Source organism: Heterodontus francisci, chromosome 5 (assembly GCF_036365525.1).
Source record: "Heterodontus francisci isolate sHetFra1 chromosome 5, sHetFra1.hap1, whole genome shotgun sequence".
Taxonomy (NCBI): Eukaryota; Metazoa; Chordata; class Chondrichthyes; order Heterodontiformes; family Heterodontidae; genus Heterodontus; species Heterodontus francisci.
In genome coordinates, this window is record NC_090375.1 from 190194516 (window position 1) to 190222464 (window position 27949).

The 27949-nt window shown below is 42.3% G+C and overlaps 1 protein-coding gene across 6 annotated transcripts in view; it reads right to left on the reverse strand.

The window, feature by feature from the left end:
- The window catches only part of LOC137370194 (zinc finger protein 236-like), a 188712-nt gene that overhangs the window by 78233 nt on the left and 82530 nt on the right, over positions 1-27949 (reverse strand). For all 6 annotated transcript variants that reach the window (XM_068032492.1, XM_068032488.1, XM_068032489.1 and 3 more), the window contains 6 exons: positions 24737-24886; positions 22930-23106; positions 22185-22407; positions 18817-19089; positions 16218-16418; positions 808-961 (listed from right to left, as the gene is read on the reverse strand). In XM_068032492.1, the coding sequence (XP_067888593.1) occupies positions 808-961; positions 16218-16418; positions 18817-19089; positions 22185-22407; positions 22930-23106; positions 24737-24886 (1178 nt within the window). The remainder of the gene's footprint in view (positions 1-807; positions 962-16217; positions 16419-18816; positions 19090-22184; positions 22408-22929; positions 23107-24736; positions 24887-27949) is intronic.

Genomic DNA, 27949 nt, shown 5'->3' on the forward strand with positions numbered 1-27949 from the left:
TATGGTAAATGGGATGCACCAAAAAGGTGGGTGGAGACTTGGTGTAAAGTCCAGTGTCCATGCTAACATATGAAGGATGGCCACTCCGGAGGGAAGCTAACACCCATGGAACCTACAAGAGCAGTACCTAAAGGAGGAGAGGACACTGAAGGCAAAATGAACAAAGCAAAATTCTAAACAGGAAAGAAAAAGGCTAAGGTTGAATTTGCATTAAAGAGGCCATTGCAGGAGTCATGCAAGCATTTGGAAGGCTGGATCCAGGACAGGAGTTGCACTATGGTGGTCACAGATGCACAGTGTAAGTTTCCATAATATTCCCTCTTTCAAAAATCATCCACCATTTCATGTGGTTAAATGAATGGGCTCTGGGTAGAATTGATCCCTTTTTGTAAACATGCAATTTTGGAAGCAAAGCTCGAGTAATTTATCGATTAATATGCAACTACAATATAAAATATTTTTAAAATCCTTCCACTATGTGTGCAAGGAAATTCATTTTCATTAAAATGTCTATCTACAAGAAAATTAAATGGTAACTTTCAAAAGGGGATTGGATAAACACTTGAAAAGGAGAAATTTGCAGGGCTATGGGAAAAGATCAGGGAAGTGAGAATAATTGGATAACTCTTTCAAAGAGCTTACACAGACGGAATGGGCAGAATGGCCTCCTCCTACCCTGCATGATTTTATCATGGTATCAGCTATAAAAACTATAGCAAACTTGCCACAATACCACCACCAACTCCAAGACACTTTAAACTATAAGCAAACCATCTTATCACTCGTACCTGGTGTGTTGTTTCATACCTGATGTGTTGCTTAAGATGACTAGATTTTTTAAAGCCCTTATTGCAATATGCACATTTGTATGGCCTATCCCCGCCTAGTCCATCAGATATGATGCCATTGGCCAGGTAATGGCTGTATAACTGGCTATTCCGCGGTGTTTGTTGGATGAGACCTACAGTGAAAAAGTCAAACTTGTAAGTAAAATTTATCTTTATGCATTTAAAAAGCTGGTCATACATTCACAGTTTTATCCCAGGTTAAAAAAACAAGCAGTCAATAAGAACTAATGTAAGATAACCCAAGACATTGTCCTTAGCCATTATTTACCACGAAACAACTTTCAACTATTTTAACTTACAGAAGTTACACAACGTACGATACGACTGATGCTAAACAGTCATATTAATTTTTCAATGCACTTTGGTTGGGCTGAACATCATGAATCCTACAATACAATGGGGGGAATTTTATGCCGGCGGCAGTGGTCTCTACATCGGGGGAAACTGACACAGAGATCCCCGTGTCACCTCTTCTCCAGAAGGCCTGCCGAATTTAGTGGCAATCAGGCCCTTAGGTGGACAGCGTCGGGCCTTCCATAGGATTTAAGAATCCATTGCTGGAAGTCCAGCCCTTGGAGAGTTGCAATGCTACTGTGGAGGCGGTGGCTGCTGCTGGAGGTGACCGTACCAGAGGCCGAGGAACATCGCTGGAGTCAGGTCTCAGGTAGATTGGTGGGGAGGGGGAAGGGAGGCGCCTTGCTGGGGGTGGGGGTCAGCAGCAAGGGGAGGGAAGGAAAGCGGAGGAGAGGGGGTGGCTCTCAGCGGGCCCTCTCCCTTTCCGAGTCCCTCGTTCAGGCACTGTGCCTTTGAACAAGGGAACAACGGTCCCCTCCCCCCACCCCCCCCGGCACCCATTTCCCCCCAACCTGGAGCCGTGAAGCAGCCCACAAGGTTTTTCATGTCTTGCTTCTCATGTGGCGACTGGGCCACCCGCTGCACAGGTAATTGAGGTGAAAAGAGGCCCTTAATTGGGAGTTAATTACCCAGTTAAGGGCCTCAATTGGCAGCAGGGCAGGAAAGCAGTTCGTAGGCCTTCCCGCCCTGGACCATATTTCAGCAGAGGCGGAAAGGTGGCAACTCCCCAGCACCATCTCACCCAACTGTATGCTCTCACCACCTCCAAACCCGCAAACAGCCACCTAATGCACACTTTTGAAAATAATTTCTTTGCAGCAACACACAAAATATAGGTCTGTAAATAGGATTAGGTACAGGAAAAACAGCAGAAAAAGGATGCAAGAACAATCATATTGTCAGAGAGCTTCTATTTAAAAAAAATATACCATAAACAATCTTGAATTCCAGACTGGATATTTTGTGCACAATTTATAGTTAAACTGTAAATAAAAATGTGATTGCTTAATATATTAACATAAATATATTATAAACATGAGCATCTTTATAGACATATAAAATACTGCTTTCCAAGGACCGCATATTGAGAATTTTTTTTCCAGCAGGTGTTACTCAGGAGTACATTCTAAGTTTTGTGCTGTTAACCAATTGAATTTTGCCTAAATTAAAATTAAAACCCAAAAATGCCAAAAATACACACATCGGGTCACTTGGCTTCTGAAAATGGAAAAGATGCATCAATATTTTCAGTATCAGTACAGGTAAAAGGAAAGCAAGGGGGGCCCTTTAGCAAATTGAGCAAAACAAAAAAGCTATTTTCTTGCCTTTTCCAGTTCTGAGAGAGGATTCTGATCTGAAACATTAGCTTATTATTCCAGATACCAATAGACTGGCTGTGCATTTACAGCAATTGTTACTTATATTTCAGATTTCCAGTATTGTTATTTTCTACATTTTAACTGCCTGTAGTATGTTATGTCTCAACTGAAAATAAGAAATAGGAGCAGGAATAGGCCATTCGACTGTGAACAATGAGAGAGACATTCAGTCACGTAAGTTTAGTCTGTCCATCCAAGCAGCAGATGTGAAAGGACACAGTTCAAAACCCGTGAACCATCTACATTTGCCAAAGAAGAGTGATTTACTTTCATACTATTACCACGGGTTAACTATACTATACTCATGCTTATCAGCCAAGATGATTGGAAAACTTAAAATTCGTAAAGTGCTTCTCAGAAAGAACACCTAGAGTGCAAAGAAAGAAGGAGAAACCAGCATTAAAATAGGGATGCAAAGACAGGGTCAAACAGAAGGGTTTTAAGCAGCTTCTGAAAGCAGCAAAGGAGGTGGCAGAGAAGAGGATTTTGGGAGGGAGTTTCTGAGACATAGACCATTGTAACTAAAGGAAATGTCACCAATGAAAGAGTACAGCGGGAAATGAGAAGACCACCAAGGAATGAGAAGCAGAGGATGCAAAACAAGGATGACAGGTGGAAGAAACTGTAGAAATAGGTTAGAACAAGGCTCTAAAAGGGATATGCAAATGAGAATAAGGAACTTATAGTTTCGGTTGGGGTACAGGAACATTTGGAAGATTTGCAAGGATGTGGGTGATGAGGATTTAGAGCTATCTACAGTAGAGGACAAGGGACCGCAACGTTCAAGGCATGGCTTGTGGAAAGTGAAGGATGACCAGAAGCCTCGAGACGTTCAAAGACAGAGTATAATTTCAGCACTAGTGGGGGAGAGGTAGGAACGAAGGTGGAAGAAAACTGCCTTGGTGACGGATTGGATACAGAGAAGGAAGCTCAGCTTAGCCCACTTAAGTAATGGGCTGAAGAAAAACTGCACACTTTGCAGCTATCCTACAAGATGCAAATTGTCCCATGTGATAGAACTGCTCAGCTAATGAAATAACCTTTAATGCTATCTAGACTCCATGGGCTGGATTTTGAAAGCCCGCTGCCGAAACAGGCAGCGGACAAAAAACATGGCGGCGCACAGCCAGAGGGAGCACGTCGCAGAGCCGCCGTGATTCCAAACGCGGCGACTCATTTGCATGGCTGGGGCGGCCACCTCCCCAATGACGTGGAGGGGGCGGGCTAGTCGTCCCTGGCAACAGTGTCTGCACCAATACGCTGGTGCCATTTTTAAAGGGCTTAGAGCCATAAACGAGTATTTAAAATTTTAAAGGAACATTACATTTTAAATGAATAAAAGCAAGTGAAAAATGCTTTCCATCCCCTCTCACACTCCCCCAATAACCTTACATTAAATTCATTGCCCGCTCACCCCCCCAAAATATTTAACTTAACGATGAGACCTTCCCCCCAAAGTTCATGAACTGTAACCCTCAACCCCTTTCCATAATCCCCCAACAAAGCCTAAGCGTTTTAACACCGCTCTCCCCTCCCGCACAGAGAAAATCACCTCCTCCCTCCTCCCCACAGGAGTTGCACCTCGTTTCCCCAAACAGGGATTCAAAGGCATGGCATTGCCAGCCACCCAGAATAAAGATACCAACCTGCTGGCAGAATCGCTGCAACCTGCATATTCATTAAAGGTAAGCACCCATTTTCATATTATAATGCGGGTCCCGTTGCCGAGCGGCGGGGCGGCCACAACGAGGCCTCGCTGCCGAGATTGGACGGGGCCTGCCTGGGACGGTGGCAGGTCTCATCCGTTGCTATCTTCATTCTCCCCCCCTGCCCTCAGACAGCCTTCAAAATCTAGCCCCATGCCTTGCCTTGGAAAACAGTCCACCAACCATTTCTTGCAGATTTGTTCCCACTGGGCACAAAAATAGTTGGGAGGAAGTCCTGAGGGTCTTGGCCCTTTCCACAAGAAAAAATAGCAAAGGCCCTTCTACCATCACATAATTCTAAGTTGGACAAGCAAAAAAGGTATGAAATAAACAGCAAGTTGTTAGTTCATATGTCATTTTAAAGTCTAAATGTTGAATAAACTCACCAAGCCTCCTTCGACAGCACCTTCCAAATCTGAGACCTCTACCACCTAGAAGGACAAGGGCAGCAGACGCATGGGAACACCAGCAACTGCAAGTTCCCCTCCAAATCACACACGATTCTGACTTGGAAATATATTGCCATTCAAAAACCTGAACTCCCTTCCCAACAGGACTGTGGGTGTACCTACACCAGATGTACTGCAGTGGTTCAAGGCGGCAGCTCCTTCTCAAGGACAATTAGGGATTTGCAACAAATGCTGACCTTGCCAGTGACCCACACAACACCTGAAAGAATTTTTAAAAAGGCAAAGGACTGCCCAAGTAATATTCTGCTCCCCAAAGTCTGAACTTCATAAACCATTTGAGTGAAGAGTAGGATTATAGTAATGCAATTTCAAATGAGAAAAACTTTAAATTTGTGGGTTTAGAGGTTGCTTAGGAGACTGCAATTAAAAGCTTAACTGGGATTTTGAAATGCTAAACTCCAGTTGTAAATTAAGGGATTTAAGACATTAGCCCCATGCTGCAGTAGAGACAGAAATATCTTTTATATATACATACATAATATAAAATAATACACACACTCTGTTGTAAAGCCTGGCTACCTGACCAAATCAGATTACATATATCGGTTCGGGTTGGGTCGGGTCTATATTCTGTGTCCAGCATTTGGGCTCGGGTCGGGTTCGGGTTGTGTGTTGTATTGTTTTCTTTTTAATCTACGGTTTGACAGAATTTTTTGAATGTACTAATAGCACGTTTGATATTTTCAAGTCAGATTGGGCATGAAAAAAATTGAAGGACTCAGGGCGGGTTGGGTTCGGGTTGACTGTGATCGGGTCAGGCCCACGTCTGGTTTTAATTTTATACCCGAGCCAGGCTTTACTTTATTGGAGCTTATATTAACCCTCAAGAACTACAGACGTTTGGCATCAGTTGCAGGGGGAGTAGAGTATAAAAGTAGGGAAGTTTTACTGCAACTATGCAGGTCCTTGGTGGGACCGCGTCTGGAGTGCTGTGTCCAGTTTTGGTCTTCTTATTTGAAAAAGGGTGTAACTGCATTGGAAGCAGTTTGGAGAAGGTTCACTCGACTCATTCCAGGGATGAGGGGCTTATCTTGTGGGGGGTGTTGGGCAGGTTGGGCCTATACCCATTGGCGTTTGGAGGAATGAGAGGTGATCTTGCTGAAATGTATGGGATCCTGAGGGGACTTGATAGCGTGGATGCCAGGAGGATGTTTCCTCTTGTGGGGGGTTCTGAAACTGGGGGACACAATTTGGGAATAAGAGGTCTCCCCTTTAAGATGGAGATGGGGACAGATTTTCTCTCTCAGGGGGCTCGTTGGTCTGTGGAGTTCTCTTCCCCGGAGAGCAGTGGAGACTGGCACATTGAGTTTATTCAAGGTTGGTTGATGGATGTTTTGATAGAAGGAGGAGTCGGGGCAGACGGGAGGTTGGGCCCGAGGCCACAACCAGATTGGCCATGGTCTTGATGGGTGGCGGAGCAGGCTCAAGGGGCCGGGCAGCCTACTCCTGCTATGTTCTTAGTCCTATATAATTTCACTAGGTAAAGCATGAACAGTACCTTGCAAGAGATACTATATGTTCTATTTATGTTTATAAAGCTTTTGTGTTTCTTCAATAGAACTCAGATTATTTGTTCTCACTGACCTACATTCACTTTCAGTCTAGCAATGCCTCAATTTTAAACAGTAAAAATAACTTGTGTTTGTATAGTGCCTTTAACATAATAAAGCATCCCAAGGTACTTTACAGAGGCATTATAAAACATAGTATGACATTCGAATTAGGAGCAACAGTAGGCCACTCAGTTCCTCGAGCCTGCTCCGCCATTCAATAAGATCTTGGTTGATCTGATTGTAACCTCAACTCCACATTCCCGCCTATACCCAATAACCTTTCAACCCCTTGCTTAGCAATAATCTATACCTCTGCCTTAAAAATATTCAAAGACTCTGCTTCCACTGCCTTCTGAGGAAGAGGGTTCCAAAGACTCTCAACCCTCAGAGAAAATTTCTCCTCATCTCTGTCTTAAATGGGCAACCCCTTATGTTTAAACAGTGACCCCTAGTTCTAGATTCTCTCACAAGAGGAGACATCCTTTCCACATCCACCCTATCAAGACCCCTCAGAATCTTGTATGTTTCAATCAAAGCGCCTCTTATTCTTCTAAACTCCAGCGGATACAAGCCTAGCCTGTCCAACCTTTCCTCATAAGACAAACTGCCCATCCCAGGTATCAGTCTAGTAAGCCTTCTCTGAACTGCTTCCAATGCATTAACATCAATCCTTAAATAAAGGAGACCAATACTATACACAGTACTCCAGATGTGGTCTCACCAATGTCCTGGATAGCTGAAGCATAACCTCCCTACTTTTGTATTCAATTCCCCTTGCAATAAATGAATACAATCTATTAGCTTTCCTAATTACTTGCTGTATCTGCATACTAATCTTTTGCAATTCATGCACTAGGCCATCCACACCCCTCTGCATCTCAGAGCTGTGCAATCTCTCACCATTTAGATTTTTTAAAAATTCATTCATGGGATGTGGGCGTCGCTGGCCAGGCAAGCATTTATTGCCCATCCCTAATTGCCCTTGAGAAGGTGATGATGAGCTGCCTTCTTGAACCGCTGCAGACCATTTGGGATAGGTGTACCCACAGTGCTGTTAGGAAGGGAGTTCCAGGATTTTGACCCGGCGACAGTGAAGGAATGGCGATATAGTTCCAAGTCAGGATGGTGTGTGACTTGGAGGGGAACTTGGAGGTGGTGGTGTTCCCATGCATTTGCTGCCCTTGTCCTTCTAGTTGGTAGAGGTCGCGGGTTTGGAAGGTGCTGTCTAAGGAGCCTTGGTGCATTGCTGCAGTGCATCTTGTAGATGGTACACACTGCTGCCACTGTGCGTCGGTGGTGGAGGGAGTGAATGTTTGTAGATGGGGTGCCAATCAAGCGGGCTGCTTTGTCCTGGATGGTGTCGAGCTTCTTGAGTGTTGTTGGAGCTGCACCCATCCAGGCAAGTGGAGAGTATTCCATCACACACCTGACATGTGCTTTGCAGATGGTGGACAGGCTTTGGGGAGTCAGGAGGTGAGTTACTCACCATAGGATTCCTAGCCTCTGACCTACTCTTGTAGCCATGGTATTTATATGTCTACTCCAATTCAGTTTCTGGTCAATGGTAGCCCCTAGGATGTTGATAGTGGGGGATTCAGCGATGGTAATGCCATTGAATGTCAAGGGGAGATGGTTAGATTCTCTCTTGTTTGAGATGGTCATTGCCTGGCACTTGTGTGGCATGAATGTTACTTGCCACCTATCAGCCCGAGGCTAGATATTGTCCAGTTCTTGCTGCATTTCTACACGGACTGCTTCAGTATCTGAGGAGTCACGAATGGTGCTGAACATTGCGCAATCATCAGCAAACATCCCCACTTCTGACCTTATGATTGAAGGAAGGTCATTGATAAAGCAGCTTAAGATGGTTGGGTCTAGGACACTACCCTGAGGAATTCCTGCAGTGATGTCCTGGAGCTCAGATGATTGACCTTCAACAACCAATAATATGCTTTTTAATTCTTCCTGCCAAAATGGACAATTTCACATTTTCCCATATTATATTCCCTTTGACAGATTATTGCCCACACACTTAACCTATCTATATCCCTTTGGGGGCCCCCCTACATTCTCTTCATAACTTACTTTCCTACCTATATTTGTGTCATCAGCAAATTTAGCAACCATACCTTCAGTCCCTTCATCCAGGTCATTAATATAAACTGTAAAAAGTTGAGGTCCCAGCACTGATCCCTGTGGCACACCACTCGTTACATCTTACCAACCAGGAAATGACCCATTTATGCCTACTCTCCGTTTCCTGTTTGCTAGCCAATCTTCTATACATACCAAAATGTTACCCTACACCATGAGCTTTTATTTTCCGCAATAATGTTTGATGTGGCACCTTATCAAATGCTTTCTGGAAATCTAAGTACAGTACATCCACTGGTTCCCCTTTATCCACAGCACATGTTACCTCTTCAAAGAACTCCCTTTCACAAAACCATGTTGATTCTGCCTGATTACCTTAAATTTTTTTAAGTGCCGTGCTAGAACGTCTTTAATAATAGCTTCTAACATTTTCCCTAAGGCCGATGTTAAATTAACTCGCCTGTAGTTTCCTGCTTTCTCCAATCTGATGGAACCTTCCTTAATCTATGGAAATTTTGGAAATTAAAACCAACGCATCAACTATCTCACTAGCCACTTCTCTTAGGACCCTAGGATGAAGTCCATTAGGACCCGGGAACTTGTCAGTCCGCAGCTCCAACAATTTGTTCAGTACCACTTCCCTGGTGATGGCAATTTTCTTGAGTTCCTCCCTCCCTTCTATTTCCTGATTTACAGCTATTTCTGGGATAATACTTGCATCCTCTATGGTGAAGACCGATGCAAAATACCTGTTCAATTCATCTGCCATCTCCTTATTTTCCCTTATTAATTTCCCAGACTCACTTTCCATAGGGCCAATGCTCACTTTGTTAACTTTTCTTTTTTATCTATAGAAACTCTTAGTATCTGTCTTTATATTTCTCGCCAGCTTTCTCTTGTACCCTAAATTTTCCCTCCTTATTAAGCTTTTAGTTGTTCTTTGCTGCTTTTTATATTCTGTCCAATCTTCTCACCTGCCACCCATCTTTACACAATTATATGCCTTTTTTTTAAAGTTTGATACTATCTTTAACATTTTGATGGTGTGTCCTCCTCTTGGAATTTTTCTTTTTCATTGGAATGTATCTATTCTGTGTATTCTGAAATATCCCCTTAAATGTTTGCCACACCATCTCTATTGACTTATTCCTTAACCTACTTTGCCAGTTCACTTTTGCTACCTCTGCTTTCATGCCCTCATAATTGCCCTTATTTAAGTTTAAAATACTAGTTGTAGACCCACTCTTCTCTCCCTCAAACTGAATGTAAAATTCAACCATATTATGATCCCTGCTCTCTAAGGGCGCCTTCAATAGGAGATCATTAATTAATCCTATCTCGTTGCACAATACCAAGTCTAGTATAGCCAGCTCTCTGGTTGGCTCCAGAACATGCTGCTCTAAGAAACTGTACCGAAACATTCAATGAACTCCTCATCTAGTCTACCTTTGCCTGTTGGATTTTGCCAATCTATATATAGATTAAAATTCCCCCCATGATTATTGCTGTACCTTTCTGACAAGCACCCATTATTTCTTCCTTTATACCCCATCCTACCGTGTGTTTTTTGTTAAGCGGCCTGTATACCACTCCCACAAGTGACTTCTTGCCTTTATCATTTCTCATCTCTACCCAAACCGCTTCTACATCCTGGTTTCCTGAACTTAGGTCGTGCCTCTCTATTGCGCTAATACCATCATTAATTAACAGAGCCACCCTCCACCTTTTCCTAGCTTCCTGTCCTTACTAAATGTCATGCACCCTTCAATATTGAGGTCCCAATCTATGTCATCCTGCAGCCATGTCTCTGTAATGGCTATCAGATCGTACTTATTTATTTCTATTTGCGCTATCAGTTCATCTGTTTTGTTTTGAATGCTACATGCAATCAGATACAGAGCTTTTAGCTTAGTTATTATTTTTGTAACCTCTAGCCTTATCTAAGAGTAAATCAGCAAACTTGTACTCATTGTCCTTCCTGTCACAGTCTGTTTATCTCTTCCCATATTAATACCTTTCTCTCTTGCCTTGTCTCTGCTCTTTGATGTACCACATCTTCCCAAATTTGATCCCTTGCCCCCACTATTCAGTTTAAAACCCTCTACTTCCCTAGTTATGTGACTCACTAGAACACCAGTCCCAGCACTGTTCAGGTGTTGACCGTCCCAATGGTACAGCCCCCACTTTTCCTTTACTGGTGCCATTGCCCCATGAACCAGAACCCACTTCTACCACACCAGTCTTTGAGCCACGCACTAACTTCTCTAATCTTATTTTCCCTACTCCAATTTGCATGTGGCTCAGGTGATAATCCAGAGACTATTACCAGTGAGGTACTGTTTCTTAATTTGGTGCCTAGCTCCTCATACTATGCAGAACCTCATTCCTTGTCCTGCCTATGCTGTTGGTACCTATATGGACCACGATGACTGGATCTTTCCCCTCCCACTGCAAGTTCCTCTCTAGCCCTGAGCAGATGTCCCAAACCCTGGCACCGGGCAGGCAACACAGCTTTCTGGACTCTCGCTCTTTGCTGCAGAGAACAGTGTCCTTTAGGGAAGGAAATCTGCCAAACCTACCTGGTCAGGCCTACATGTGACTCCAGATCCACAGCAATGTTGTTGACTCTTAAATGACCTCCGAAATGGCCTAGCATGCCACTCAGTTCAAGGGCAATTAGGGATGGACCAAAAATGCTGGCTTAGCCAGTGATGCCCACATCCCATGAATGAATTTTTAAAAATCCCCTTCACTATACTATCCCCTACTACCACTACGTTCCTTTCTGCTCCCCCCACTTGAACAGCTTCCTGTACCATGGTCAGTCTGCTCATCCACACTACAGCCCTCCCTCTTGTCCATACAAGCTGTAAGAACCTCGAAGTTGTTGTTCAATTGCAAGGGCGGAGGCTCCTGCACACCCACCTTCTCGATCCCCTTAGATGATTGCCTTGCAGTCACACCCTCCTGTCCCTGGCCACTGACCAAAACAGATGACCCTATCCTATGGGGCGTGACTGCCTTCTGGAACAAAGTGCCCAGGTAACTTTCCCTCTCCCTGATGCATCAGTGTCTGCAGGTCAGCCTCCAGCTCAATGACTCTGAGCCAAAGCTCCTCAAGCCACAGCCACTGACCACAGACAGCCAGCCAATGACCACAGACAGACAGACTCTTACCACAGACAGACAATGACCACAGACGTGGTTGTCATGGATTGCTGTGGCATCCAGGGGCTCTCTCATACTGCAGCTGTGACACATCACCTGTCCTGCCATCTTCATGGTATCAATTTAAGTTAATTTATTTTTTCTTAATTTATGGTTCCCCTCCTCACCAAACTCCCTTCTTCACACTCTGTGCCCTACAGCAGTACTCCGTGACACCAAGCCACATAAGAAGGGGGACCATACAGACATTGCAATCAGGGAGGAGGAATGTGAAATATTGGATGAAATTAACAAACATAGCAGAGAGGAAGTAATAAGGCGTTTAACTTCCTTGAAGGTGAATAAAAGACCAGGCCCGGAAGTAATGTATCCTAGGTTGTTCAGGGAAGCAAGAGAAGAAATAGCAGAGGCTCTAACCATTTTCCAATCCTCTCTGGCTACAGGTGTTGTGCTAGGGGACTAGAAGACAGGTAATGTTGTACCGTTGTTTAAAAAGGGAGAAAGGGATAGACAGAGTAATTACAGGCTAGTTAGCCTAACCGCGGTGGTGGGAAAATTATTGGAAAAAATTCAGAGGGATAGAATAAAACTTCATTTAGAAAGACACAGGATTAATCAAAGACAGTCAGCACAGATTTGTTAAGGGAAGGTCATGTCTGACTAACATGATTACATTTTTTGATGAGGGTAGTGCATTGACATAGTCTATATGCATTTTAGCAAGGTTTTTGACAAGGTCCCACATAGAAGACTGGTTACCAAAGTAAAAGCCCATGGGATCCAAGGCGGTAATTTTCCAAAATTCGCTGGACTCTGGGGTAGTCCCAGCAGATTGGAAAACAGCAGATGTGACGCCACTGTTTAAAAAGGGAAGTAGACAAGAGATGGGGAATTATAGACCGGTTAGTTTAACCTCTGTAGTGGGAAAGATGCTTGAGTCTATTATCATGGAAGAAATAGCAGGGCATCTCGATAGAAATTGTCCCGTTGGGCAGACGCAGCATGGGTTCATGAAGGGCAGGTCATGCTTGACAAATCTTTTGGAATTCTATGATGACATTACGAACAAGGCGGACAATGGGGACCCAGTGGATGTGGTGTACCTAGATTTCCAAAAGGCCTTCGACAAGGTGCTGCACAAGAGGCTGCTGCATAAAATAAGGATGCATGGCGTCAGGGGTAAAGTATTAGCACGGATAGAGGATTGGTTGACTAACAGGAAGCAGAGAGTGGGGATAAATGAGTGCTATTCTGGTTGGCAATCAGTCACTAGTGGTGTGCCTCAGGGATCGGTGTTGGGACCGCAATTATTTACAATTTATATAGATGATTTGGAGTTGGGGACCACGTGTAGGGTGTCAAAGTTTGCAGATGACACTAAGATGAGTGGCAGAGCAAAGTGTGCAGATGACTGTGAAACTTTGCAGAGGAACATAGATACATTGAGTGAGTGGGCAAAGGTCTGGCAGATGGAATACAGTGTTAATAAATGTGAAGTCATTCATTTCGGTAGGAGTAACAGTAAAAAGGATTATTACTTGAATGGTAAAAAGTTGCAGCATGCTGCTATGCAGAGGGACCTGGGTGTCCTTGAGCATGAATCGCAGAAGGTTGGTCTGCAGGTACAGCAAGTAATTAGGAAGGCAAATGGAATTTTGTCCTTCATTGCTAAAGGGATTGAGTTTAAAAGCAGAGAGGTTTTGTTGCAGCTGTATAAGGTACTGGTGAGGCCGCACCTGGAGTACTGTGTGCAGTTTTGGTCTCCTTACTTGAGAAAGGATGTACTGGCACTGGAGAGGGTGCAGAGGAGGTTCACTAGGTTGATTCCGGAGTTGAGAGGGTTGGCTGATGAGGAGAGACTGAGTAGATTGGGATTATATTCATTGGAATTCAGAAGAATGAGGGGGGATCTTATAGAAACATATAAAATTATGAAGGGAATAGATAAGATACAAGTGGAGAGGATGTTTCCACTGGCAGGTGAAGCTAGGACAAGAGGGCATAGCCTCAAGATTAGAGGGAGCAGATTTAGGACTGAATTAAGAAGGAACTTCTTCACCCTGAGGGTTGTTAATCTATGGAATTCCTTGTCCAGTGAAGTAGTTGACGCTTCTTCAGTAAACGTTTTTAAAGCTAAGGTAGATATCTTTTTGAACAATAAAGGAATTAAGGGATACGGTGAGAGCGCGAGTAAGTGGATCTGAGTCCACAAAAAGATCAGCCATGATCTTATTGAATGGCGGAGCAGGCTCAAGGGGCCGGACGGCCTACTCCTGCTCCTAGTTCTTATGATCTTATGAAAATGGAAGTAAAGGGTAATGATCAATGGGTGTTTTTGAGACTGGAAGGCTGTTTCCAGTGGGGTTTCGTTGGGCTCAGTATTAGGTCCCTTGCCTTTTGTGGTATATATCAATGATTTTGACTTGAATGTAGGGGTATGATTAAGAAGTTGCAGATGATACAAAAATTGGTCACGTGTTTGATAAAGAAGAAGAAAGCTTATAGAAGATATCAATAGTTAGTCAGGTGGGCGGAACAGTGGCAAATGAGAATTGTGAGGTAATGCATTTGGGGAAAGCTAGTAAGACATTGGAATACACAGTAAATGGTAGGATACTGAGAATTGTAGAGAAACAGAGGGACCTTGGAGTACATGTCCACGGATTCCTTGAAGGTGGCTGGACAGATGGATAAGGTGGTCAGGAAGGCGTATGGGATACTTGCCTTTATTAGCTGAGGCACAGAATCTAAGAGCTGGGAGGTTATGCTAGAACTGTATAAAATACTAGTTAGGCCACAACTAGAGTACTATGTGCAGTTCTGGTCATCGCATTATAGGAAACATGAGATTTCCAACTTATCCAACTGTCCAGCCACATTCAGGAATCTGTGGACATGCACTCCAACGAAACATAAGATTGCACTAAGAGAAGGTGCAGAGGAGATTTATGAGGATGTTGGCCTGGACTGGAGAATTTTAGTTATGAGGAAAGACTGGATGAACTAGGTGTCATGCTAGACCCCACTTGCCAGAATGAGGCATATTAATTTCACCACATGGCCATTATATTTTAAATTGCTGCTGGGAAGAAGAGAAGGCCTGTTACAAGGACTGCCAGACACTTGGTTAGAAAACATTTACATACCAATAGGGACAAGAGAGGTATACCCTTACCCATTTAACCCACAATGGACTTTGAGCAACAGAAATTGAAGGCAGGGAAGCGCATTCCAGGCCCTGCTAAGATGATACAATCCATAGAGCCAAGACATGGTCAGACCAGTTGGTCACATGACTAACCTGCTTGGCAACCTGGGTTTTTCTGAATTGTGCAAATTTTTCAGACTCAGAGTGTCTGTTTGCTCCTGGACTGAAAAGACCTCTCCTGGCTAGCTCACCACAGCCTCTCCTGTCTGTTCGCATCTCTTCCTTATGGAACTCCAACTCCACTGAAGACATATGAACCCCAAGAGAGAAATGTATCCTACATTGAACAAGGTTCAAGAAGAATACTGGGCCCCAACGAAAAGCAAGTTCTACCTACAATCAAGGACTCTACAGTGAGCTTGAAGATCAGTAACAAAAACCGTCTTCAGAGATTGCCTCAAACTTTTTCCCTTTATTTTTCTTCTGCTCTGTTCCATCTCTATGTGCATGTGTGTATCGCATATGCTTGCTAGCATGGATGCGTCATGTATCCGTAGGCATTAACCGAATTAGAGTTTAAGTTGAATAAATTTCAACCTTTTTTCTTTAAACCTAAGAAAACCTGTTTGTTCTGGTTTCTTTGCTTTATAATTGGCAAGCAGTGAACAAGGATTCACCAAGGGGAGTGATAAACACAGTGTGTTTAAAATTAAACCCTGTTACAGTAAGACCAGGTGAAGGATGAGAGGGACCCCTAGAAAATTTCTCACCTGGTCATAATAGAGGAGGATAAGGGGAGATCTAAAAGAAGTTTTAGTAGGCAAATGAAGGCCCCGCCGCTTGGCGGGGGGGGGGGGGGGGGGCGGGCGGCTGCACTAAGGCCTCGCTGCCACCGGTAAAATGCAGCAGGGCCTTCTCGGCATCGGGGAGCGTCGCTGGCCTCTCCCGGAAGAATTTTCTGGGCCCCCCCGCGACGACCCCCAATGCCGGAGGCCTCATAAAATTCAGTCCTAGGTTACCTCTCAGCCTTCTCTTTTCTAGAGAAAAAAATGAGCCCAGCCTGTTCAGGTTAATCCATGCAGCAGATACATCATTTATGGGAAAGGAAATGAAGAGTCATCTGATTATTTTCAAGCTCTTCAACAAAAATTCACGAGGTAGTTCTGCCCACATTAATGAAATTCAAGAAAAATGACCTTTGAAAATCTGAACTTTTTTTTCATAAACAGATATATTCATGCAAAGTTATTTACCTTACCTGAAGAGAACTCCAATATCTTTCCAAAGGTTAAAAATAAGGCTTTTTGCGCACAAGTATCACTAAATTTTCATTTTTGCTCAGGGTCAAGTACATCAATTAAATCCTTCAATTTCTTTATTGCCTGGTAAACTCTTAGCTATTTGCCATTGTAAATATGGATTTTTTTTGTTTTCTGCAGGGATTCATTGCATCAGACATGTCTAATCCCGTAATTCCTATATGATTAAAACCCTTACCTGAATCAGTGATGAGGATTGGCTCCTGGAGAGGGATATCAGTTAACGTGATGCTGCTTTTTAAAATCCGTGTCTTGGCTGGTTTGCGTGGAAATCGTTTCTTAAGCTGCAGGTTTTTGAAGTGGGAAGCGATGTGACTTTTGCGGTGCCCTGAGGTGCGGAACTTTTTGTCACAGTGCGGACAGTCAAAAGGTCTGGCTCCTGATGACAAAAAAATGGATAGAGAAGATCAATGGAGAAATAGAATTGGAAAAAAAAACAATCATTGCTGCAAATTCTGGCTGATTAAATTAAGAGGCATCCTTTTCTCCAGTTATGGATTTTATTCCAATAATTCTGGAACTGTGCATGTGCTCCAAAACACTTTCAACCTTTTTTAAACATGGTTGCTTGGCTTCCCCCAATGGCAGGGTAGATGAACTGTGTTTGTTTAGGAGTGTGCATTCAAAGCCTTACAATGGCCAATAGGAATAAGAAATGCATTCCCAAACAGAAGTGGGCCACCTACCACATTGCGCATGGACAAACAATAGGTGTCCTTTACCCATGCCTGAAGCAAGCATTAGCCTATTGCATATGCAAAAAATGGGCCTAATACCTGCTTCAGGCCCCCGTCCAACATTGCTTTACCCGAGGCATCAGTGAAGCCAAACTTGCAGAACGTCATAAATCAAAAAGGTAAATAACTTATCTGAACGTGGAGCAGGAAGGACAGCTCTTCCTGACCTCACATTAAACTGGCTCAATAGCCACTACTTCCTCCCGCACCTCACCCACTCCTGTGTAATTGCTGAGCCAAAATTAAATCTCTCCCAACACTAGGAGCTGAAATATCATGCATCCTTTTTAAACTTTATTTTAATGCAAATTTTAGCCTTTTAGGGATAAAGGTTAGTAGTATCCTAAATATTGAATGCATATTGAAAGCACACTCCAAAAAACAAATTTAGGTAACACAATGGGCTAATACAAAAGCTAAATACTGTGGATGCTGGAAATCTGAAACAAAAACAGAAAATACTGGAAATACTCAGCAGGTCAGTCAACATCTGTGAGAGAAAAACAGAGTTATTGTTTCAGGTCTGTGACCTTTCATCATACTGTCACAAGTTAGAAATTACGTTTCATTTTTTTCTCTGAGGATTACGCTCCTTCTTTATTATGTCTTACAGAGCCTCGCAGGCCCATTCACAGTGGATGACACAGTGGCTGATTCCCCCCAAACCTCCATCAGTGCTGCTCTGAACTGCCCTTTATAAACTGTGCAGTCACAGCCTGGGTTAACGCTCCTTTGGACTTTCCTCTTTCCCTACACAGGATGCCTGGTCTCTGCTTCACACCTGATCATACTGGCCTGAGAGAGATCAGAGGTGTCAGCCATTGTTTTGTTGGCGCTATATAATTGCAAATCTTATTTTTGTAAAACATTAGTGCATGGGACCAATGGGTACAAATGTGCATCCCTACTGTAGGGTAAACTTTCATCATTAGCGCTCCCCATAAATAACTTCAAACACCAAGAGTGCATATCAGGAATTAAGTTCATGCCCACTATTATTTGGGGCAGTGGGCATGCAAGTGTGCCAAGGGCATGAAGGATGACTATTTACTTCCATGTAACTTCCTGACAACAAAATATCAGTCTTCACTTTTAAAGTTTTAAAAAGGGTATTGCTTTTATATAGTACAGCCTAGAACTTTTAACAAAGTTAATAACAATGCATTTTTTATTTCACAAAAGTAAAAAATAACATATGACATGCTCTTACAGGTTATTCAGTTTCTTATTGTGGGGTTGTGGTCATTGCAGTAAACTATTTGAATACTGTTGGAATACACGAAGTGTCAGCTGTGGCTCAGTTGGTAGCACTGGCTCCTCTGAGTCAGAAGGTTGAGAGTTCAAGTCCCACTTCAGGATTTGAGCACAAAAATCCAGGCTGACACTCCCAGTGCAATACTGAGGGACTGCTGCACCGTCAGAGGTGCCGTCTTGAGATGAGATGTTGAACTGAAGCCCAGTCTGCCCTCTCAGGTGAATGTAAAAGATCCCATGGCACTATTCCAAAGACGACCAGATGAGTTCTCCCTGGTGTCTTGGCCAATATTTACCCCTCAATTAATATCACAAAGACAGATTAGATGGTCATTATTGCATATTGCATTGCTGTCTGTGGGAGCTTGCTGTGCACAAATTGGTTGCCGTATTTCCTACATTACTATAGTGACTACACTTCAAAAGTACTTCACTGGCTATAAAGCGCTTTGGAACATCCAGGGGTTGTGAAAGACACTATAAATGCAAGGCTTTCTTTTATAGCATACTACTTGTCAACTACTTTGATATTCTAGAATTGATAACTCAATCATAGCTAGATATTGCATTATGGATAAAAATGCAATGAATACATTTTATGAACTCTCTTTGGAATCAATACTAAAGTTTCTTAAAGCAAGGGGCACACCACAGAGTGGGTGCCTTTTTCATGTTCATTAACAGCATCCATTTTATTTTGACTTATTCAAAGCTCTCTTGCATAACGCCTCGAAGGTTATTCCAGAAAACATTTCAAACGGATGCAGGAATCTTTTTCAAAGGTACCTGTATGAAGCCGAAGGTGAACCTTTAAACTTCCTTGAGTGGAAAACATCTTTGCACACATGAGACATCTGAACTCCTTGATACCAGTGTGCGTCTTCATGTGGGCAGTGAGGGTACTTTTCACAGCAAATGCCCGGAAACACTGAGTGCACTTGTATGGTTTCTCATGAGTGTGAATGCGAATATGTCGCACTAGATCACTAGGCTTTTTAAATTCTTTTGTGCAATACGTACACATGTGCCATCTAATTCCATTCACCCGACGGACGGAACCTAAGAATATAAAAGCATTAGAACATCAGTTAATTGAAATAAACATAGAAATGCTCACAATGTCCTAATAAATACACAGATGGAGCTGATAAGCAAAATCTATGTATCCTGAAGCTGCATCCTTACTGTTTTGAAATGAAGAATTATTGAACCAGGACCTCAAAACTGTGGAACTAATTACATCCATCAGTCTTCCCTTTGTCAAGCTCAACACTGCTCCATCACTACTTTCTGATGCACCTAGCCTTTGTTTTCAACCTTGATTGGCTGTGCTATGCATCTTACCCAAATTGAAATTGTACAACAAACTGCAATATAAGTTGAATAATTTTCTTCATGATACAGTACCCAGAAGGACTCGGGTCAATAAATCTGATCTTTCAGCATGAGACAGTATTCCACATTTTCAATCCAAATACATACATAATTGTGTAAAGCACAAATGTGCAAAAGGAAAAAGTCCACTCCTGCCACAGACCTAACAACAGCATGAGATAGTTGTTGCTCATTGATTCTGTTTTTAAATATTCGCTCATGTGATGTGGGTATCACTGGCTCGGTCAGCATTTACTTCCCATCTCTAATTGCCCTCGAGTAGGTAGTGCTGAGCGACCCATCCTTCAAACAATTAGTGTAGAGGGATTAGAAGCAAGGTGGGACAGAGAGAGACAGCAAAGAATTGGGATAGAGCTCTGCCTTCCAAAGCTGGGGATCAGTCTTTCTGCTCCCCTCCACTGTCTCTGGGATTGGATAACCTCCCCTCATGTCATAGCGATCAGAACTATACAGTGTATTCTAGGCACAGACCAAGCACTTTCTTGTCAGGTACAGAACAGTTCTACTGTGTATAGATTTCAGAGTGACCTTTGGGGAACGGTACTCAGCAGATTTGCCACTTTGACCCAGCAGCCTATTAATTTATCACTGTCTTACATAGTTTAGACATGGTGAACTTGGGGTGTGCAAAGGTTTAAGGCATTGAGTGACCTTTGAACTTTGGGGCCTGGATTCAAATCCTGCCCAGACAAATGGGATATCGCCTCGGTTTGCTGGAAAAGGAACCTACGAAAAATGAGTTTGAACAGTCCCAATGGATCTGCAGCCCCAAACTGTCTCGAACTCAGCACTAATTAACCACCTCACACAAAGAAGCCAGGAAACAGCTGGTGTGAGAAATGAGAAAAATGTCACTATTGCAGGGGTAATTGGAATTGAGGGGTTGATAACACAGAGTAGAACTGTTCTATACCTGACAAGAAAGTGCTCGATAATGACACTAGAGCCAGGTGTAAAATAGTTGATCTGGGTTCAGATTATACTGGTTTTGCAAATTGAACTTTTTACTGAGGGTTTCGTTCACATATTTGCAAATCACCAATTGTAAAATCCCTCATGAACCAGCACAATGGGGCAGTATTTTAGGAAGTAACTTTTTTTCGAATTGCATTAAAAATATTCCTTGATACATATTTCAGAGTGGTAACCTGGTGCAGTTTTATTAATAAAGCTGAAAATGGATGTATTACAAAAAAAAGCATTTTTAGTCAGTCTCTAGTCCAGCACTCATTAGTAATCCAACTTTAAATAACTGAAAATGACTTTAAAACACCATAACCAAAGCATTATACTAGTTACATTGATGTAATATTTTTATTTCCAATATGCAGTGCCATTATACTCAAGCAAAACTTCTGTCAAGCTCTACTGCCTCAGTCCACTGTGGTGCCTCGCTTGGTGTTAACAACAAAATTTAAGACTGCACTCTAATCTCCCCCATTACAACCCAGCTGCTCTTAAAATTGCCTTTTTGTCACTTATCTGTCTATGCCCATGTCTAACCGTTGATACATGATCATAGTCTGTAATGGAGTCAGCCAAGTGATTCCCTCAAGGGCTTTTTTGGAAGTCTAGTACACTATAATCACATGCATTTCCCCCCACATCAATTTGGGATGATAGTCCTCAAAAGAAATCTAAAATTACATTGAGAACAACCTAATAAGTGACAAGCAATCAACTCGGCAAGCCTCCTTCAACAGCACTTTCCAAATTTGTGCGACTTGTACAACCGGGAAGGATAAGGGCAGCAGACATTTGGACCACCACAATCTGCCATACACCATCCACTATCGTTGTGCCTGTACTGTTGCTGGGTCAAAATCCTGGAACTACCTCCCTTACAGCACTGTGAGTGTAGCCAAACTATTTGGACTGCAGTGGTTCAAGGCAGCGGCTCACCACCACCTTCTCAATGGCAATTAGGAATGGGCAACAAATGCTGGCTTTGCCAGCAATGCAAACATTCCATGAAAGAATAAAAAGAAAAATCATGTAGCCCTCAATTCATTCCTTGAAAAGAATTATTTTATTATGTTGGGTATCTGCTTAATTTTTATAGAAGAATTTAATCCATACCGCTAGATGCGGGCTTATAATATTTACTATTACTCATCAAGTGGCATGAAGAAAATCAGGGGTCACGCGACAACACGAGGACAGTTTAACTCCGTGTGAAGTTGGTACTGCTTCATCAAAAATACCTCGCAGTTGACATTTAGCTTAACATATGATCTGACCTCATGTTCGCTGCATTAATCTTTGACGCTCTATTCTAAAAATTATATCTCGTGTTACACATAAACAAATCTTTGAAAAAAAGCATTTGAACATTATTCTCCATCAAACGCCATATCACAGATTCATACAGCAAAGCAGGCAGCCATCTGGCCCATTGTGCCTGTGCTGGCTCTTTGATAGAGCCATCCAATTAGTCCCACTCCCTGCTTTTTCCCTGTAACCTGTAAATTCTTCCTTTTCTAGTATTTACCCAATTCCCTTTTGAAATTTGCAATTGAATCTGCTGCCACCTCTGTTTCAAGCAGTGCAGTCCAGATCATAACAGCTCGCTGCGTAAAAGAAATGTTTCCTCATGCCACCTCTGGTTCTTTTGCCAAGCACCTTAAATCTCTGTCTTCTGGTCACTGACCCTTCTGCTACTGGAAATGGTTTGTCCTTACTTACTCAACCAAAACCCTTCATGGTTAAATTTATTCATATTAAACATAGATGTGACTGACTAAAAGGATATGACTTACCAGGATACAACATCATTTTTTTCACCACATCCATGTTCTCCTTGCCAGACAGCTTTTCCATCCGCTGCTGGTGGGACTGCGGAGCGGAAGGCTGACTCTGTTGAAGTGGTGTAGTCTGTGCATCCTGGGACTGATTTCGAGACAACGAAGCCCTCGACTGACCAGGCTCGGATTGATGAGCTTGAATGGGAATGGTTGTTAACCCACTGTTTTCTAAGGCTTGCTGGAATTAAATTTGTTTTTTAAATTGTTTAATATCTGATAAAAAATTGGAACTGGCACATAAAATTAAACAAAGAACTGTGGATTAATGAGGTCAGGTTCAAAACATGTGGTAGGTTTAACCTTGACAACAATGCAACCAACACATATTTTGTCAAAGTTCAAAGATTTACAAGGGGCGAGTTTGATATCAACCACTATATCAAAGGAGGTGTAAAACTAAGATTTAAAAAATATGTACTTTATCATGAAAAACAAATCAGTAAGGTTCTATGCGCATTTTTTTTTTTATTAGGTAGCTATTCAGCTATCAACCCCAATATACAGAAGTCCAGAGAGCCATCATTCAATTTTGTCCCCCACTTCATCGGTTTTAAAACTCAGATCTCCAGAATTGTTGAAAGAAAACCAAAATGGTGCCCAATTCATAGTTACATGACTGTCAGAAGTTCAAAGTTTCAAAACCAGGTTTAGCATTGTAAGACTATTTCTATAGTTGGTGAGGTGGAGGTGGAGAACTCACTTGCAAGATGTCCTGATTGATACTGCCCTCTATGGTGATTTGTTGTACTGGCTGCTGAGACTGTGTCCCCTCTCCAGTGACCTGTTCCGACAGCTCCAGGAGCTGCTGTATAACATCAGTTACTGCTTGTGCCCCTTGGTGACCTCCTGCAGAGGTTACTGGCGATGATACAACTGTCTGTTGTCGTGAGAAAACTGAATAAATGAATGAAACCAGGCTGCGATTTATACCAGGCTACAGTAATTCATCATTCTAAGGAGTCACATTATTATTTGTAAACCAAAATAAAAACATTACAGCATTACAGTTGGCGGCTTACTTATATAAAGTACTTTTGTACTGTTTTATAATTGGGGTCTTCAAATATTAGCTTGGAAAAGCTGATCACTGAAAATTCCTTTGTCCACTATAGTAATATAAGTGCCAATCTGCTTATTTTAAAGGGTTAACTCCCTTTAAAATAGAAGAATTTCATAGTGTTATTCTATGAATCAATGACCCCAATTTTGAAGCAAAAGCCTTTTTTATATTCTAGTTCTACTCCCATGCTCAGCAGTGTGAATGTGCAGAAATATTTTTGAAAATGTTGTGAAAGTCTGAGTTTATTTTGAAAACTGTCACTGAAATTAGTAAAAGCAAAGCACAATACTGCAGATGCTGGAAATCTGAAATAAAAACAAAGTGCTGGAAATACTCAGCAGAGAAAAACAGAGTTAATGTTTCAGAGTTAGTGTAGCAAACAATGTGATCAGACTCTCTGTCACAATCAAAGCTCTTGGAAAAGCAGTGTGTAAAGGCAACAGAGGTGAATGTACAATAGTGGAATTTGATCCCAGAACACCAAGTAATGAAACAGAACTTGACTTATTCAGTCACTGTGAATAGTGATCCTCGTAATACATAGTGTGTTACATTCCTATTTTTGTATGATTGAATTCCTTCCAACACACCATGAAAAATCTGCACATATATTATTACAACCAGATTTAAGATGTCAAAGTTTCATACAACAGTGTTGTCCATCTTGACATGTTGCAGTACTCTACAGTCTGCATATATACACACAAGTACTGGGTGAACTTTCAAAAAGACAAGTTAAATGTCCTCCTGTAATCGCTTTTCAATAACAATGAAGTCAAGGATATTTGTCAAATCATGGCAAATTCGTACAGTACAAAAGAGCCTCATTTATAACATAGTAATCTATACAAATGAGTAGACAGTACAAGTGAACGGAGAATGACTGGGCAATTGTTATTTTCAATGGATTACATATGTCCAAAGCATATGTACATATATAAAGGAAATGTGGCAGATACTGTGGATTTTACAGAAGACATCTAATAAGATCCTACATACGAAATTAAAGTACAAGGTATAGCTTCACAAATAGAAATGTTTAGAAGACAGAAAACAGACAGCAAGTATACACTGACTTTTCTGGGGGAGATTTTGGGTAGTGGTGTGCCCAGGGATCTGTGTTAAGGTTTCCTTTGTTTTCCATTTTTGTAATGGATTTGACCATAGGCACAAAGGAAATGATACTGAAGTTTGCTCATCATAACAAATTAGGTAACATGTCAAACTGAAGGAGGCTGGAGGAGGTCATACAACAGAGCAGACGGATAGGTGCCAAATACAGTCAAATGCAGAGAAATGGGCAGTACATTTTGAGATTTGCACTATTACATATGACAAATCACACTGACTTGCTGCAATGTTTAGATATTATTCCAAATGAAACATGCAATAGCAGCATTACTTTAGACAAATGTCTTTCTTCAGGAATCACAGAAGTCAAATTTACCGGTACACTGTGTGCAGTATCAGTGATGACTCGTGAGGATTCTGATCCATCTGAGTGCATCCTGCTGATGTGTGCATTAAGGCTGCCTAGTTTTCTGAATACACAGCTACATTCCTCACACTGATATGCTGGCTGGTCACCATCCTTCACCTGTTTTAATAAAAAAAATAAACAGAAACAAAGGATCAAATGAAAGACAAGCAACTTCAGCAAAAAGAAAACACTGGCATTAAAATTAAACAACAGAGCTACCGTAATTTAGTCAGAGTGGTCGGTGAAGTTCATGAGATTTTAAACTCTAGCAATTGTTACAACCAGGTGAGAAAGAGGTCCAGGGTTCCCTTTCAGCCTTCACCTGGTCTTACTGTAACAGGGTTTTATATTTAAACACACTGTTTTTAGCTCCCCCTTGGTGAATCCTTGTTCACTGCTTTCCAATTATAAGGCAAAGAAACCAGTACACACACACAGGCTTTCTTAGGTTTAAAGAAGATTGAAATTTATTAAACTCAAACTCTAATTCGGTTGATGCCTACGGACACACGACGCGCCCACGCTAGCATGCATACGCAAATCACACATGCAAATAGAGACAGAAAAGAGAAGAATAAAGTGGAAAAGTTTGAGGCAATATCTGAAGAGTTGTTGTTACAGGTCTTCAAGCTCACTGTAGAGTCCTTGATTGTAGGTAGATCTTGCTTTTCGCTGGGGCCCAGTATTCTTCTTAAACCTTGTTCGCTGTAGGAGACTTTTCTCTCCTGGGGTTCAGTTGGTTTTTAGAGTTCCGTGAGAAAGAGACGGGAGCAGACAGGAGAGGCTGTGGTGAGCCAGCCAGGGGAGGTCTTTGCAATCCAGGAGCAAAGAGCTTTCTGCCAGTTCAAACACTGTCTCTACAATTTAAAACTCCCCAAGTTGGCCAGCAGGGCAGTCATGTGACCGACTGGTATAACCACTTCTGGCTTTGTGGATTGTCTTGTCCTTTCAAGTGCTGTCTGTTAATATGCAAAAATGTCTTTCCAGCCAGGGGCCTGGCAACCCCTTGTAACAGGCCTTCTCTTCTTCCCAGCAACAATTTTAAATTTAATGTCCATGTGTCAAAATTAATATGCCTCATTCTTGGCAGGTGAGTGCCTGCATGACAATACTTTGAAGTATTTCTAATAATTATAATCTTCATTACAAAGGAAAAACAAAAAGTGGAAACACTGCTTGAAGATGTTACAAGGAAGCATTCGGGTCAAAGAAAGCATGAAGTGCTCCCAAAAATCCCTCAAAAACTTTTTTTTGGTAATACTGTTTTAAACATATTAAGTTGCTTCCTGTAAAAGTAAAGAGATACAAAACTTTCATTACTAATCCAAAATAGAGGATATAAAACAAAATAATAATCTTGAATCATGAAACTGAACGCAGCTCTTTTAGACTTTTCATAAATCTCACTCTCAAATATAACATGGATACTTTTCCCCTAAAACCTTGTGCAGAATGTCACGATCCAATTAAATTAATTGACTTTAACACCATCAAGCAGGTGAGCAATTAAAAAGCAAACAGTCTACTTACCCAGCTTGGAATTCGACCCTTTCCTCCCCCATTACTATCCTGCAGGGGTGGGAGGTGCTCCATCTAAAGCAACTGGGTGCCTCACACCTTCATGCAAATCGGGGTTCTACGATACCAATGGGACCTCAATTGCATTCATACGAACTAGGAGCAGGAGTAGGCCACTTGGCTCCTCAAGCCTGCTCCGTCATTCAACAAGATCATGGCTGATCAGATTGTAACCTCAACTCCACATTCCCACTACCCCGATAACCTTTCAACCACTCATCAAGAATCTATCTATCTCTGCCTTAAAAATATTCAAAGCCTCTGCTTCCACCGCCTGTTGAGGAAGACTCATGACCCTCAGAGAAAATATTTCTCCTAATCTCTGTCTTGAATGGGTGACCTCTTATTTTTAAAAACAGTGACTCCCAGTTTTAGATTCTCCCACAAGAGTAGAAGTAGAACATTACAGCGCAGTACAGGCCCTTCAGCCCTCGATGTTGCGCCGACCTGTGAAACCATCTGACCTACACTATTCCATTTTCATCCATATGTCTATCCAATGACCACTTAAATGCCCTTAAAGTTGGCGAGTCTACGACTGTTGCAGGCAGGGCGTTCCACGCCCCTACTACTCTCTGAGTAAAGAAACTACCTCTAACATCTGTCCTATATCTATCACCCCTCAACTTAAAACTATGTCCCCTCGTGTTTGCCATCACCATCCAAGGAAAAAGACTCTCACTATCCACCCTATCTAACCCTCTGATTATCTTATATGTCTCTATTAAGTCACCTCTCCTCCTCCTTCTCTCCAACGAAAACAACCTCAAGTCCCTCAGCCTGTGCTCGTAAGACCTTCCCTCCATACCAGGCAACATCCTAGTAAATCTCCTCTGCACCCTTTCCAAAGCTTCCACATCCTTCCTATAATGCGGTGACCAGAACTGCACGCAGTACTCCAGGTGCGGCCTCACCAGAGTTTTGTACAGCTGCAGCATGACCTCGTGGCTCCGAAACTCGATCCCCCTACTAATAAAAGCTAACACACCATATGCCTTCTTAACAGCCCTATTAACCTGGGTAGCAACTTTCAGGGATTTATGTACCTGGACACCAAGATCTCTCTGTTCATCTACACTACCAAGAATCTTCCCATTAGCCCAGTACTCTGCATTCCTGTTACTCCTTCCAAAGTGAATCACCTCACACTTTTCAGCATTAAACTCCATTTGCCATCTCTCAGCCCAGCTCTGCAGCCTATCTATGTCCCTCTGTACCCTGCAACATCCTTCGGCACTATCCACAACTCCACCGACCTTCGTGTCATCCGCAAATTTACTAACCCACCCTTCTACACCCTCTTCCAGGTCATTTATAAAAATGACAAACAGCAGTGGCCCCAAAACAGATCCTTGCGGTACACCACTAGTAACTAAACTCCAGGATGAACATTTGCCATCAACCACCACCCTCTGTCGTCTTTCAGCTAGCCAATTTCTGATCCAAAGCTCTAAATCACCTTCAACCCCATACTTCCGTATTTTCTGCAATAGCCTACCGTGGGGAACCTTATCAAACGCCTTACTGAAATCCATATACACCACATCCACTGCTTTACCCTCATCCACCTGTTTGGTCACCTTCTCAAAAAACTCAATAAGG